This window comes from Hyperolius riggenbachi, chromosome 8 (assembly GCF_040937935.1).
Source record: "Hyperolius riggenbachi isolate aHypRig1 chromosome 8, aHypRig1.pri, whole genome shotgun sequence".
In the NCBI taxonomy this organism is placed as follows: Eukaryota; Metazoa; Chordata; class Amphibia; order Anura; family Hyperoliidae; genus Hyperolius; species Hyperolius riggenbachi.
This window is the reverse complement of record NC_090653.1, coordinates 232,195,964-232,212,684: the sequence shown is the minus strand read 5'-3', so window position 1 is coordinate 232,212,684 and position 16,721 is coordinate 232,195,964. Positions and strand designations below refer to the sequence as shown.

Here is a 16,721-nt window from a genome sequence, read left to right as displayed (position 1 = left end):
GGGATATGTCCCAGTATATGTAGGCAGGGGTATATGTCCCAGTTTATGTAGTCAGTGGGTATATGTCCCAGTATATGTAGCCAGGTGGATATGTCCCAGTATATGTAGCCAGGGGGATATGTCCCAGTATATGTAGGCAGGGGTATATGTCCCAGTATATGTAGCCAGGGAGATATGTCCCAGTATATGTAGCCAGGGGTATATGTCCCCAGAAAAAGTGGCCATGTGTGCCCCAGCAGGAGGGGAGCAGCGCAGAGAAGAGGGAGAGCTATGGGCACTCACCTTAGGGGGCTCTCCCTCCCTCTCTCGCTCTCCCCTCCGGAGTCCGGAATGAAGTGTGCAGCGGCTGGACAGCGGGCGGAACTTACCTCCTCTCGTCGCACGCGCCGGATGGATTAGCCGCTACTCTGGTCTGATCCAGACCAGAGTGCGGCACCAGAACTTCCTGCGCAGGAGCGAGACGAGGTAAGTTCCGCCCGCTGCCCACTTCATTCCGGAAGGGACAGCGAGGTAGAGAGAGCCCCCTAAGGTGAGGGAAGGGGGGGGGAGGGAAGGGGGGGAGACGTCCGCCCTTCCCCACTGTGCCCATAGCTCTCTCTCTTCTCTGCGCTGCTCCCCTCCTTCTGGCTGCACGGGCACGCGGCCAGGGGGGGGGGGGGAGCAGCGGGCGGCCAGGCTCGGGCGGATGCCCGGTTTTGCCGTATGTGCGGACGCCCATCCCAGTATATGTAGCCAGGGGGCTATGTCCCAGCATATGTAGGCAGGGGTATATGTCCCAGTATATGTAGGCAGGGGGTATATGTCCCAGTATATGTAGCCAGGGGGATATGTCTCAGTATATGTAGCCAGGGGGATATGTCCCAGTATATGTAGGCAGGGGTATATGTCCCAGTATATGTAGCCAGGGGGATATGTCTCAGTATATGTAGCCAGGGGGATATGTCCCAGTATATGTAGCCAGGGGGATATGTCTCAGTATATGTAGCCAGGGGTATATGTCCCCAGAAAAAGTGGCCATGTGTGCCCCAGCAGGAGGGGAGCAGCGCAGAGAAGAGGGAGAGCTATGGGCACTCACCTTAGGGGGCTTTCCCTCCCTCTCTCGCTCTCCCCTCCGGAGTCCGGAATGAAGTGTGCAGCGGCTGGGCAGCGGGCGGAACTTACCTCCTCTCGTCGCACGCGCCGGATGGATTAGCCGCTACCCTGGTCTGATCCAGACCAGAGTGCGGCACCAGAACTTCCGGCGCAGGAGTGAGACGAGTTAAGTTCCGCCCGCTGCCCACTTCATTCCGGAGGGGAAAGCGAGGGAGAGAGAGCCCCCTAAGGTGAGGGAAGGGGGGGGAGACATCTGCCCTTTCCCACTGTGCCCATAGCTCTCTCTCTTCTCTGCGCTGCTCCCCTCCTTCTGGCTGCACGGGCACGCGGCCAGGGGGGGGGGCAGCGGGCGGCCAGGCTCGGGCAGATGCCCGGTTTTGCCGTATGTGCGGACGCCCATGATGGGCACTCGCCTTAGGGGGCTCTCCCTCCCTCTCTCGCTCTCTCCTCCGGAGTCCGGAATGAAGTGTGCAGCGGCTGGGCAGCGGGCGGAACTTACCTCCTCTCGTCGCACGCGCCGGATGGATTCGCCGCTACTCTGGTCTGATCCAGACCAGAGTGCGGCACCAGAACTTCCGGCGCAGGAGCGAGACGAGGTAAGTTCCGCCCGCTGCCCACTTTATTCCGGAGGGGACAGCGAGGGAGAGAGAGCCCCCTAAGGTGAGGGAAGGGGGGGGGAGACGTCCGCCCTTCCCCACTGTGCCCATAGCTCTCTCTCTTCTCTGCGCTGCTCCCCTCCTTCTGGCTGCACGGGCACGCGGCCAGGGGGGGGCAGCGGGCGGCCAGGCTCGGGCAGATGCCCGGTTTTGCCGTATGTGCGGACGCCCATGAGTGTACATTTTTGTTATAAATTCATCTATCTCTTCATTGGGTTTATTGTGTAAATCTACTGTATGTTATAATAGTTACAATCATTTTAAGTATGGTAGAGGTGTCTAAAAATGGCAAAAATATTTTAAATATAAAAAAGGAGTGTAAATTTCTTTTGTCTAGCAACAATCCAATAATATAGTATTAATACAAACTTTGGGGCTCTGCGACAATGTGTTTGTTAGGATATAGGAACTTGCTCAGGCTTTTTGTGAAATCTGTTGAATCAGACTGTTCATGAATGCATCTCCCTTTTAGAGTTTCTGGACCAATCAGATATGTTTTATATTATACATTTACTTATCCTTTATAGCAGTGGTCCTCAAACTAATGCCTGCGGGCCGAATGTGGCCCCCGAGGGTTTTTTTTACCAGCTCCCCACACACAAAATGTATTATAGATGCAGCCAGCTACATCTTTAAATATTGGTGGTCTGCATATAGAATGAAGCCAGAAAGCAGTAATTCGCTGGTTTCCAATCAAATTCCACATCAGGTGACACTGTTGTCCAATTGGACTGAAGGCTGTCACCTTAGTATGCATCACTGTCTGGCCAGCAAAAACTTCTATGTACACTCCGGCCCCCCAGCAGTCTGAAGTATGTTGACCCGGCCCTCGACCCAAAACATTTGGGGACCCTTGCTTTATAGTATGGTGTATATCGCACCTGCTGGTTTTGCGTACATGGTTACATCTGTGAAAAGAATATATATATGTTAACTATAGTTAATCACAGCTATGACTTAGTTGTGTTAAACCTATTTTTAAACAAAGTATACTAAAAGAGGAACTGTAAACAAGGATTGAATTTCATCACAATCAGCAGGTGATACCCCCTTTTCCACAAGAAATCTTTACCTTTTCTGGAATAGATCAACAAGGGGGATCTGTATTGCTGATATTGTGGTAAAACCCCTCCCACAGTGTGATGTCAGAGCCTTGTTGCATTGCAGGAAATAACGTCCGTTATTCATCGGATGTATATATGGCGAATATCAATCATTTCTTGGTCTCTATTTTATTTTTCACTTCTCACTTTGCAATGTACTGGTGTATTTGTTTCCCATTTTTGCTAAAGTTCTTCTTTAATGTTTATGTTTCAGTCTCCTCTGGAGCCTCCAACAGGCGTACCTTGGTGCAGGCAGCTCCACAAGCCGCTACTGCCAGCACCAAGTGTCCCTTCATCGAGACAGAGATGGAGAAAGGAGAGGGCGTTATTGTCCAGAAGGCTGGACCTGAAGTGCAGGAGGACCTTAAAGGCTTCAAAACTGGTATGTGTTATCTACAGCTCCCAGCTATCCATGTTCTGGAGGAAAGGTCCATAATTTGTATGCTTACACTGCAAAAACAAACTCCATCATTATAGGTGTAATGTGTCTTGGTAGTCTTCTGACTTCAGGAAGCCTAGTGGAATGAGGGACTAGTAATAAAATGGATACAAATATAATTCAGTGGATTGCTGTGCCATCTCCAATATTTGCCTTGGATTGAACCAACCTGCAATCTGCATGAGAGCCCAAGATCGGGCAGAAAGGTCCTCCTAGACCTGTGAAGACCCTAGAATACACTCAAACCCTCAGAGTGTATTTGATTTTCTTTGTGTAGAAGTTCCTATATTAGCTGTGTCCAAATAGGTGATTTTGAAGGTAGTTGGCTAGGAACACGGTGGCGTAGTGGTTAGCGCTCTCGCCTTGCAGCACTGGGTCCCCGGGTTTGAATCCCAGCCAGGGCACTATCTGCAAGGAGTTTGTATGTTTTCCCTGTGTCTGCAAGGGTTTCCTCCGGGCACTCTAGTTTGATAATGATACAACTGTGTTTCCTAGATGTTCTTAGTTCTCTCCTGTATGAAGTCCAGTCAAGCCTGAAGAAGAGGTTCCTTGGAACTCCTGTGAAAAAAGTGAACCTTGGAACTGGTGCTCCTCTCATCCCAACTCATCTGATCAAAGAAAACATGCAAGGTACTGAATTCCTCCAAAGGTTTGTGGCAGGCCAAACACACACAGTTACAATCTTTGTGTCCAAAAACAATCATCAGTATAATGCCAAACAAGAATGGAAAATATACAGGAGAGGCGGCAACTCTGGCTGCTGTTCACAGCATTCTATTGTGTAGTGCTAATAATGTACAGAGTACAAAACTCAAAATGAACGTGCTGCACAAAATCTGACCCCATAGCAGCTCACCCTGTGGCTGTGCACTGATGGTGCAGGTAAGCAGATGTTACGCAAATGCATTACGCAAATAGACTATACAGGGTGGGAGGAGGCGCCCCAGTGTGAGTGTAAACTATTCATTTGGGAGTTAATAAGGAACAGTCTTACCATGCTACAGAGACACTGTGTTAAAGACACTCAGGGGTGTAGAAATAGGGGGTGCAGGGGTAGCAACTGCATCGGGGCCCTTGGGCCAGAGGAGCCACGAAGGGCCCTCCCTCAACTACAGTATTAGCTCTCTATTGGTCCTGTACTGGTAATAATCACTTCTATAGATACTTTGAATAGTGGTAATGATTAACAAACTGTTCCCCATCCCCTTCTTGCACCTCTGACACTGTAGTTGCCATTGGCAGGTTTTGGTGCGCCGTATCAATTGTTATGTATAGAGTGCTTGGGGGGCCCCATTGTAAAACTTGCATCGGGGCCCACAGCTCCTTAGCTATGTCACTGAGACACTGCTGTGTTATTAATGTGAAGAAGCTGGTGAAACCCATGAAACGCTTTGTTTGTTTTTGGTGTCCAATAAATTAAACAAAGCGTTTTTTGGGCTTCGCCCGCTTCTTCAGGTTAAAAAAAACAGTGGCCCATATGCAATTAATTTTTTCACCTAAGTTATCTCCCAGAAGACAATTTTCATCTTCTCTTTAAACTAAATTTTCAGCAATTTACAAATTTATTTTGAATATTTTTTTTGCTTGCTGGTGGCTAAAAAGGCATTTTATGACAAGCACTGTAAATATCACCTAGGAGAAAACTAAGGAGAAAAAGTGAATTGCATATGTGCCTGTGTCTTTAAAGGATACCAGATGCAAACTTAGTGGGAAAAACGGGGGGAGCAGGCGTTCTCCTATCTGCCCCTCTAATCCTACCTAAATGCCTCCCAGCAGCCACTTCCGAGTTGCCGAGTCAGGCTTTACTGCGCAGGCGTTGTCCCAGCTGCACACTGCCGTGGCCGCTAGCGCACTGCGCATGATGTCATGACTATGAGCATGACTTCACTACTATGCGCATGATGTCCCCTTCTAAATGGGAGTCTCTTCCCAACAAGGCTCCCATTGGTTTTTAGTCCTCCTCTTCATTTCTCTGCTGGCCTGTTCTGCTGCCACCGTGAACATGTTGAAGTTCATACTGCTCCTTTTGGCAGTTGGCACTACGGGAAGACATGCCACTACCATTTTACCTTTCCATACTTCTGGTGACCGGAAGTGGTGGGATGGATAACTCTGAAAGGACCACTCCAGTGAAAAAAGTAAGTAGTTATATCTTGACAGAACCAACAGGTTTTGGACCAGTCCATCTCCTCATGTGGGACTCTCTGAGTTTCCTTTGTTTTCAAAAGCATTTCCTGAATGGCAGTTGCTAAGTCTAACTGCCAAAATAGGGTGCAAGTCAGTAGGGAGGCTGGCTGGTATCTTATTATTTTGGTAGTTAAACTTCCCTACAGGAAATGCTTTTGAAAACAAAGAAAACCCTGAGCATCCTGCCATGAGTATATGGACTAGTCCAAAACCTGTTGGTTGTGTCAGATTTTAACTGCATACTTTTTTCGCTTGAGTTGTCCTTTAAGATACAGAACACACTTGCCAAAGACACCAAGAAAGTGAAGTAAAAGAGTACCAGGAGTAGTGGGAACCTTCCTGGGTAGGTGGATATTAGCGATGATCTGTTTTCTCCATAATTTATTTTCTTCTAATTTAATCCATCACCTGCATTACCTGCTACTCTATCTGTGAAGATTCTCATACATGAATATATGTATTATTTTGGCCACTTCCTACAGTCGTTGTCCATCCAGTTGATGCTTTATTGTCTCCTGACAGGTGGAGCTGCTTTTGAATACGATGAGTTCTTCAGCCGGAGGATTGAGGAGAAGAAACAGGACCACACATATAGGGTGTTTAAAACAGTGAACCGCAGGGCTGAAGCCTTCCCATTCGCTGAGGATTACTCTGACCTCCAGAGCAGTAAGAAGGAAGTATCCATCTGGTGCAGCAATGACTACCTGGGCATGAGCCGGCACCCAAAGGTGCTGGAAGCTATTTCGTGAGTATTTCCTCTAACCTGATAAAGAGCACCTGTTACCAATATACACTCGCCTAAAGGATTATTAGGAACACCATACTAGTACGGTGTTTGACCCCCTTTCGCCTTCAGAACTGCCTTAATTCTACGTGGCATTGATTCAACAAGATGCTGAAAGCATTCTTTAGAAATGTTGGCCCATATTGATAGGATAGCATCTTGCAGTTGATGGAGATTTGTGGGATCCACATCCAAGGCAGGAAGCTCCCGTTCCATCACATCCCAAAGATGCTCTATTGGGTTGAGATCTGATGAGGGTCTGACGGACCCGTCGTTGGCGGCCGTCGTGCGTGTGTACGCACTTTTAGTGCGCTATTGTGTTTTGGTGTATAAGCTAATATTGTTTCACTTTGCGTACCACCGTATCTTGAGTGCACTTAAAGATATTACTCATTGTCTGTACCTTGCCAGTGTGAATAAAGGTTAAGATCTACACCTGTAATGCCTAATACACACCATACAATTTCCCTTCAGATAGATATAAACCAGCTTCGTAGTGTGCAGAAAATGTAGAATGCAGGAGAAACAAATATTTATAACACTTCATGGCTAATGTCTCTTTTGGATAATACACATTAACCAAGCAGCTTGGGTTGACCCAAAACCACAAGGATAGTATAGGTAACTAAAAGAGACCAAAAAGCCCTCCTACTAAAAAGCAGTTCTTAGTGATTTTTGCCTTCCTAAAACCGAAGGATTTTGCGATAATTCAGTTTTAAGTGAACATCTGTGGTTACCCACAAGGCACCGCTACTGAATATGCAAATTATCTCTTTATGCCCCTGAAGCCAGGCTTACATCTAGAACCGCTGGTGTCTACCAAAAGTCCTAAACAGGCTGTCTGCATGTGGGGTTGTTGTGGCTCTGTAAAATTTAAAGCTATAAGCTTGCTAGACAGCAGCGGTTCTGGATGCAAGCCTGGCTTCAGGGGCATAAAGAGATCATTAGCTTATTCAGTAGCGGTGCTTTGTGGGTAACCACAGATGTTCACTTAAAACTAAATTATCGCAAAATCCTTCTGTTTTAGGAAGGCACAAATCACTAAGTTTTGGGTAATACATCACAAGGGCGTCAATTCACCAGAGGTTACCAACCTATTTATCTCTTGGGAGGTAATTTACCTCCTGTGATATCTCCAAATAGCAATTCTCTAGAAGTATAGGGGAAAATATCGACAGAGAGAAATGCAAGAGATAAATGTGAGATAAGTATGAGATAAATAAGTGATAGTTAGTAGTTAGTTTTTCTCCAAATCACAATTCACCAGGGAAGAAAGGGGGTGTGGCCATTCGTTATTTTTTCATCTCTTTATCCCCTGGATGAACCTGGAGATATCGTGGTTTTCACACAGCAGCTGCTGCTGTGGAAGATGGAGCCTTTTGAGCTTACTCTGTTAGGCCTGGTGCACACCAAAAACCGCTAGCAGATCCGCAAAATGCTAGCAGATTTTGAAACGCTTTTTTATTTTTCTGTAGCGTTTCAGCTAGCATTTTGCGGTTTTGTGAAGCGTTTTTGGTGTAGTAGATTTAATGTATTGTTACAGTAAAGCTGTTACTGAACAGCTACTGTAACAAAAACCGCCTGGCAAACCGCTCTGAAGTGCCGTTTTTCAGAGCGGTTTGCGTTTTTCCTATACTTAACATTGAGGCAGAAACGCCTCCGCAATCCAAAATCTGCAGCAGCCCGGGAGTATGCGTTTCTGCAAAACGCCTCCCGCTCTGGTGTGCACCAGCCCATTGAAATACATTACCCAAGCGTATCCGCAGCCGCAAGCGGATCGCAAAACGCAGCCGAACCGCTCTGGTGTGCTCTAGGCCTTAGAGCTTGCTTCTATTATGAGGAGACGAAGGCGCAGGAGGAGGGTCTGTTTAATCGCCCCTCGTATTTTTCGTGAGAGAACAGTTCTTGATAAACTTACTGAGACAGAGGTGGTGAAGAAGTTCAGACTCATTTGTGATATGATTTATGATATGATCCGGCAGTAAAAGGCGGAAATACTCTGGTCACGTAGTGGTAAAACTCCGCCTCCTACCCACAATGCTTCACTTTCAAGCTTACAGAGAGGAAAAGTATCCCATGTAAATCATTAATACCGATTACCTAACTCTCTGCTTTCTCACACTTTCCTCATGTATATCTCTCCATTATCCCCTGCTATCGAACACTTTTCTCTCTGTCCTCTCACACTGATGAATTGACTCCAGAGTGTTAAAATACCTCATGAGATAAACTACCTACCTTTTTTCTCTTAGTAAATCCTCTCTGGTGAATTGACGCCAAAGATGCAAACAAGTTTATTTATAGCTTCCTTTCAGACACATGATGTAATAAGAGACCTTTGCTACTTTAACATTGTCATCCTGTGGTTATAGCTGGTAATGCATCCTATACACACAATAAACTGTTGTTGCTAAATGCACATTCCAAGAAAGTAACATTTCAGCACTGACAGCAGTTGTTCTCTTCAGAGAGACCGTTAATGAGCATGGTGCTGGGGCAGGTGGGACCAGGAACATATCGGGCACCAGCAAGTTCCATGTGGATCTGGAATGTGAACTCGCAGATCTCCACAATAAGGATGCCGCTCTCCTCTTCTCTTCTTGCTTTGTTGCAAACGACTCGACTCTCTTCACACTGGCAAAGATGATTCCAGGTGGGTGGAAAAATAATCTTCAACTGATTCAATCACAAGATGCAATATCACTTTAAATGTGAGAAAACCTCAATACAACCATCTTTATACAAAAAAAAAGCTGCAGATTGATTTGTAAAATTCCTGCACTTGGCAGAGCTTGAGGCCGGCTTCACACTGCAGATTGGTGGTGCGGTCACCGCACCGGTGAAAAACAGGCCTTCGGGGATTACCGCGTTAGTAAACAGTAATCCCCGTCTGGCATCTGGCCAAGCAGGAAGTGATGCTCACTTCCTGTTTGGCAATCGATGACAAGCACGGAAGCGTATTTGTAAAATACGCTTCTGTTCCTGCGCGACGCTGATAACTGGGTTTTTTAAACATACGCGTGTTACTTACATGACTTCTGGTTCGATTGCCGCAGGAGCCGCGTGGTAACGTAGGTATTGAAGCGCGTTAGATAGGGCATTTTCGGCGCAGTGTACTGAAACCCGGGGAGTGTGAACTCTCCCATAGACTAACATTAGGCTGCGGTGGGGTGTGGTAAATTTACAGAGGGGTGAGCCAGGGGAGTGGAACAATTTGGTAATGATTACCACTATTTGATCATTACCACTATAGCACCAGTCAAGCACCATTTCAGCGGCTCAAGAAGGAATCTGGGTGGGTCTTCAGATCCTGGTACCACCCCACTGCTGTCAATGCAGTGTTAGCGCAAGGTGAAGACAAATAATGTCTCACCCTGCTCCAGCACAAAGTCCAGGCCTGCGCTGATTACTACAGTATTCCCCCTTGGAGTTGTAGCAATTTGGGGGACACGTAATTCAGGCACCAGCTATTGTCGGTGGCTGTATTACCCTTTTTAGCTTATTTGTGTGGCGCCCGGCTGAAACACCTGGTGCCCAAATCAGGCACGCAGTGCTGGCCCCGAAACGATCGCCCAGCACTGCACTGAAATCAGCTGCCTCGCATTGCTGCACAGTGAAGTAAAACTGACTAGCTCTACACATATACATTGCTTGCAGGCTGTGAGATTTACTCTGATGCTGGAAACCACGCCTCCATGATCCAGGGCATCCGAAACAGCGGAGTCCCAAAATATGTCTTCCGCCACAATGATCCCGCTCACCTGGAAGAACTGCTCCAGAGGGCCAACCCCAAGACTCCCAAGATTGTTGCCTTTGAGACAGTCCACTCTATGGATGGTAAGTCCTCAGACAGGAAGGGGAATGTAGAACATTCTCATAGGTGAGCAGGCAGCATGAATAAAAATCCAAAAGGGAGTTTAAAGTAAAATTATTTTTTTTGGAGCTGGGCTATAAAGTATACATAAACTGTTCCAGAGAAAAAAGTTTGGGAAGAAGATAGTAGACTAAATATGAATCCAGTGTAATATCAGTGATGGTCCTAATTAATTTTATGGCATCTTCTTTTTTACAGTAAAAAACTGTAGCAGAAAAGTGATTAGAAATGGCTTCTGTCTGGCAGTTCACTCTTTCAGAGGTGATGCTGTCTTCTAGAGCAGATCACAGTCTCCAATTTGTAACCAGAGTCACACTCGTAGTTACCCTCTCCTCTCCTTCCTTGCAGCCTATAGTATACTTGCCATCTTCCTCTGAGTCAAATGGTAGCTGGGGGAGGTCTGATGCATCCATATTCATTTAAATTCCTTTACCACTACACCAGTGGCTTCATACTTATTTAAGGATTGCCTATGATAGGTAGACAGACATTAAATCCTAATCCCAGGTCTGTGGATCGAAAATTTATAAATTGGTTCAAAGCTGTGGAGAAGGGTTTGAATAAGGATAAAAACTTTTTATATTGGTATGAGGCTGATGATATTTGAACTTTCTCAGCCATTCTAGCTGAACTTGTGAACTAAGAATTTACGATACCTCTGGGTCAATCCTAATCCCAGGTCTGTGAGCATGGAGTAAATAAGGATCCTTATCTCAGCTAACAACCTCTAACCCCATTTAGATGTTCTGTTTGAATTAAGGCATCTTAATGACATGTATTTATGCTTGAAAACAATATCTGTTTTCCCTTTTGATGCTGCATGTATAAAGCTGTCTGTACCACCACCCTGCAAACTAACAGGATATAAGCCCGACCAAGGCTGCAAGGCCGAAAGCTTGCTTATTTTTATTCATTTTTAGTTAGCCAATAAATGGTATCATCCTGATTTAAAACTTCTTTCATTAAATCCAAGATAGAATGGTGCCTTGGCTAATTAAAAAATGTACATATATAGCTGTCAATGGATGCATTGGTGTAGCAATCACCCCTGGGATCCCTGCCATCGCAGACGGGTCCAGAGGCTTTGGGGGGCCCTCCACCTCCCTCTCCGCAACTGCAAGTGCAACCAATTAGCAAAGAAATCTCCCCTTTCACTAATTTTTATCTGCTCCCAGAGGCTGCTTCACAGCAGGACACTCTCTGCTGCCATTCGCCAGCTCCCAATCCCATGGGGTTCAGGGACAAAGGGGGCCCCATGCTATCATTTTTGCAGGGGGGCCCTATTAAAGAGACACTGAAGCGACAAAAAAATGATGATATCATGAATTGGTTGTGTAGTACGGATAATTACTAGAACATTGGTTGCAAAAAAAAATGATCTCATATTTTTATTTTCAGTTTTACAACTTTTTTCTATAACATTGCATCATTCTCTAATATTTGCAATTTGCACCCTACTCAGCATTCTAAATGTTTTTTGCAGAACAGGCATTGAACTTTTGACCTGTCCTGAACTGTTCTCTGCAAAAGAAAAAAACAATACAGCTGAGATAAAAACCATCAGAAGTCAGAGCTCTCTGCGACTTTGAAAGTCTTAGAGCTCAATGGCCATTTGCATAGATAACTGGAGTTTCTTAACTCTTCCTGTACTGGAAACAAATATTAGACTTTGAAAGTTGTAGAGCTCAATGGCCATTTGCATAGATAACAACTGGAGTTTCTTAACTCTTCCTGTACTGAAAACAAATATTAGACTTATGTCTCTGCTCCTAATGCTTTATTTCTTAGCTGTACTACACAACCAGTTCATTATATCATATTTTTTTTTCCGCTTCAGTGTCTCTTTAAGTCTAGTTACGCCCCTGAATGGATGTGATGTTACATACATTTATTTGACCAATCTGTACCCTCAGGTGCTATCTGCCCCCTGGAGGAGCTATGTGATGTGGCACACAAATATGGAGCTCTGACATTTGTGGATGAGGTGCATGCAGTGGGGCTGTACGGAGCTCGTGGAGCTGGAGTTGGAGAAAGAGATGGAGTTATGCATAAGATGGACATTATCTCTGGAACTTTGGGTAAGCCAAGATAACAGTGACACTGTAACACATTGAACACAGATTCCACCAAAAGCCTTTTTTATTACTTTGAAATGAAAATTGTAAACATTACTACTGTATCACCACATACTACCTCAGAAACTCAGCAGAAAAGCTAAGCCATGTCAATGAAGCTAAAGCCACCACAACCTTCTTAAAGGGACACTTAAGTTAAACAAAAAAAAAAGAGTTTTACTCACCTAGGGCTTCCAATAGCCCCCTGCAGCTCTCCGCTGCCCTCGCGGTCTCCCTCCGATCCTCCTGGCCCCGCCGGAAGCCACTTCCTGTTTCGGTGACAGGAGCTGACAGGCTGGAGACACAAGTGATTCTTCGCGTTCCTGGCCACAATAGCGCCATCTATGCTGCTATAGCATATATTATTCACCATATAGCAGCATAGAGGGTGCTAATGTGTCTGGGAACGTGAAGAATCACTCGCGTCCCCAGCCTGTCAGGTCCTGTCACCGATACAGGACGTGGCTGCCGGTGGGGCCAGGAGGATCGGAGGGAGACGGCGAGGGCACCGGACAGCTGCAGGGGGCTATTGGAAGCCCTAGGTGAGTAAAGCTCATTTTTTTGTTTGACTTAAGTGTCCCTTTAAGAACTGTAAAAGCACAATAGATTGAGATCTCAGTTAAAAACGGCAGGGGTTTTCTAGCGTGTTCGGGACCAGATAGAGCAACAAAAGACTTGTGTACAACAGTTTCTGTAGAACATTTGCAGCATCTAAAGGTAATAACTTTTTGGAGTCCCCAAATGAGCCATTATTCACTCCAATAGATGGATAATCCAATCAAACCGATAATTTTCTAAGTTGCCAAGCACTTACAGTAGATGTTTGGTAAATACTGATTGGTCCTGCATATGTTGCACTGTGTTCTTGTTCAACTGATCAATACATGCAAGAACCCACAGGGACTATTTCAGGACAAAAGATCAGTTAAAAAAGCCATTGTTCATGTATGTATGATATGTTTTGCATTTCCAATGGATCAGGCCAGAATTAGGAAATCAGTTATGATGACTGATTGTCCAAATGGTTGCTCACAGATTGGCTTGTCTGTACCAAGCCTGACAATTCCAGCCCGTTATTTAAAATCAGTGATGTAGGAGCAGGGGTCATAGCTGTTGCAATTGTAACCAGGCCTGTGAACCTGGAGGGGACCGTGCAAGCCTTAACATGCAGATAGTGCAGTGGAGCATACTCGTAACTCACCTGTCCTTCCTAAGAGGGAGAACATGGTTGGTGAATAAGTGACAAACTTACATTTCTGCCTGGGGTCCCCAGATAGCTACCAAATGTTATTAATTGGGGAAACACATGACTACTTAATATTACAATTGCTACCTAGTAATACTACCAACTAGGGTCCGCATGACTATTTAATGCTACTGTCTGGGGACCTCATATGACTACTTAACCATTTCAGCCCGCAGGTATTTTTCACCTTATGCATCAGAGCAATTTTCACCTCCCATTCATTCGCCAATAACTTTATCACTAATTATCACAATGATTTTATCTATATCTCGTTTTTTCCACCACCAATTAGGCTTTCTTTGGGTGACACATTTTGCTAAGAATTATTTTTTTTCTAAAAGCATTTTCACAGGAATATTAAGAAAAAATTGGAAAAAAATCATTATTTCTCAGTTGTGGCCATTATAGCTTTAAAATAATACATGCTACCATGATTAAAACCTATATATTTTATTTGCCCATTTGTCCCGGTTATTACACCATTTAAATTATGTCCCTATCAAAATGTATGGCGCCAATATTTTATTTGGAAATAAAGGTGCATTTTTTCAGTTTTGCATCCATCATTATTTACAAGCTTATAATTTAAAAAATGTTCATAATATACCCTCTCCACATGCATATTAGTTCAGACCCTTAGGTAACTATTTATGTTTTGTTTTTTTGTTTTTTTATTTGTATTTTTTTTTTCATTAAAAATTGTATTTGGGTAATTTTTGGTGTGGGGCATAAACAGTTAATTTTAAATGTAGTAATGTCTATTTATTTCATGTAAAATGTATGTAGATGTAGTTTTACTATTTGGCCACAAGATGGCCAGTCAAAATTTATTTTTTTAATCCTGGAAGCCAACTTTCTCGCTTCCAGGAAGCTTAAAGAGAACCCGAGGTGTGTTTAAAGAATGTTATCTGCATACAGAGGCTGGATCTGCCTATACAGCCCAGCCTCTGTTGCTATCCCAAATAAATCACAGCCGTGCTGTGAGGCTGTGTTTACATCTGTAGTGTCAGTCTCAGCTGCTCCCCCGCCTCCTGCATAGCTCCGGTCCCTGCCCCCGTCCCTTCCCTCCAATCAGCAGGGAGGGAAGGGATGCAGGCAGGGACCGGAGTTCTTCAGGAGGCAGGGAGAGCTGCAGACTGACACTATAGAGATAAACACAGCCAGCTCTGACAATCTGTTTGTCAGCAGCGTGGCTGTGATTTATGAGGGATTGCAGAGTGCAGGGGGACCTTAGGGGGGTTTGGGATAGCAACAGAGGCTGGGCTGTATAGGCAGATCCAGCCTCTGTATGCAGATAATATTCTTCAAACCCACCTCGGGTTCTCTTTAAAGAGGGCAGGAAACTTTTTTTTTTATTAGAAAGAAGGCGGTTTCTGATAAGAAGCTGTCGGACTTTCAATCAGGGACTTAGATCAATGAATGGGAACTATATTCCCATTCATTGATCTCCGGGCTAATGGGGGCAACACGTGTGCGTGCACGATCACGCACTAGAGCATGCAGCAGCGCTACAGCAGCTGCCTGGATGTGACATACATGGTTAAAGTGACACTGAAGCGAAAAAAAAACCTCTCATGATATAATGAATTGGTTGTGTAATACGGATAATTAATAGAACATTAGTAGCAAAGAAAATAGTGTCATATTTTTATTTTCAGGTATATAGCTTTTTTTATAACATTGCATCATTCTCCAATAATTGCAGTTTCCACAATACACTCAGCGTTTAAAAGGATTTCACAGAGCAGGCTAGTGACCCTTTGAACTTTTCTCTGCAGAAAAAACATAAACAAAGAAGAAACAATGAGAGAAAGTTGAGATAAGAGCTTCAAAAGACAGTGCTGTCCAAGACTTTATAAAGTTGCAGAGCTCACAGAAGCTCATTTGCACAGATAACAACTGAAGTTTCTTAAAGGCAAATACACACGTCTGATTTTCACAAACGACCGTCGTTTGGACGTCCAAACGACCGGTCGTTCGGACGTCAAATCGGGCGTGTGTACAGTCTGTCGTTTAGCTGATAAGACTGGACTTGAGCAATCCGCTTGGCGAATCGCTCAAGTCCAGTCTTATCAGCTGAACAACAGACTGTACACAAGCCCGATTTAACTTCCGAACGACCGGTGGTTTGGACGTCCAAACGACGGGTCGTTTGCGAAAATCAGACGTGTGTATGGGCCTTAACTCTTCCTGTACTGGAAACAATATGAGACTCATATCTGTGCTAATAATGTTTTATTTCTTAGCTGTACTACACATACAAATCATTATATCATACGTTTATTTTCCCTTTAATACTGCTATCGGAGGAACACACATGGCTCAACTAGGGAGTCCCATACATTGATTAATGCTGGGAGTCACAGGGAGTCAGACAGTTATGGGGACACACAAGCCCTTCCAAATCCTGCATTGGGGCCCAGAGGTCTGTATCTTTTACCAGCAGAGAACGCATACCCAATTTGCGCACTCTAAAACATAGTAAAAACATGCATTTATTTTAACTACTTTCCAGATCCTTACACCACATGAATACTAACGCTACATACAAGAATGACATCAGGCAGAAAAGTGGCAGGTGACAGCCAACATTTCTCAGCGCAATAGGCGCTGTCTCATGACCGCTGTATGTATCTTTGCCACTGCCCAGAGTGATAATGCAGATCAGCTGCTCTCTTTAGTGCTCCCATTACTTTACTAGCATGTTTGTTTCAGGTGTGAGATTCAAACACTGCTTGTAAGAAAGCGCGGAAGAGCAGCCGCTTGCTCTCAGAGCGGGGCGGCTGCTTCCGCATCCAGCATGGCGGCTCCCGCGGCGGATATCAGGGACAGTGCTGGTGTGGCTGGGACTCATAGTCCACCAGCGTTGAGAGTGACGCGCGCGCGCACTGGGGCAGAGAATATATGACAGTCAGAAGTGAGTCAGCTGACCAGGCTGGTCAGCTGACTCTGGCTCCACTCCTCATTGGTCCAGCACTTTGGGAGGTGCTGGAGAGATGCCTGTGTATATATACTGCCGGCTGTTCAGTTGCTGGTTGTCTGGCGTTGCGAACACAACGTGGGAGCACTCAGACCCTTAGTCAGATCCTTAAGTGTGCCGGGACCAGCTGGAGCTGTAATCCTACACTTAGCTAGTTTCTGTTGATAGCTTAAAGGGATACTGTAGGGGGTCGGCGGAAAATGAGTTGAACTTACCCGGGGCTTCTAATGGTCCCCCGCAGACATC

The 16,721-nt window shown here is 45.1% G+C and overlaps 1 protein-coding gene across 1 annotated transcript in view; it reads left to right on the top strand.

Annotated features, from left to right (window-relative positions):
• ALAS2 (5'-aminolevulinate synthase 2) overlaps positions 1-16,721 on the top strand; it is a 67,194-nt gene that overhangs the window by 38,372 nt on the left and 12,101 nt on the right. The window contains exons 3-8 of the mRNA XM_068248333.1: positions 3,066-3,233; positions 3,786-3,920; positions 6,000-6,222; positions 8,730-8,914; positions 9,919-10,098; positions 12,049-12,213. Of these exons, the coding sequence (XP_068104434.1) occupies positions 3,066-3,233; positions 3,786-3,920; positions 6,000-6,222; positions 8,730-8,914; positions 9,919-10,098; positions 12,049-12,213 (1,056 nt within the window). The remainder of the gene's footprint in view (positions 1-3,065; positions 3,234-3,785; positions 3,921-5,999; positions 6,223-8,729; positions 8,915-9,918; positions 10,099-12,048; positions 12,214-16,721) is intronic.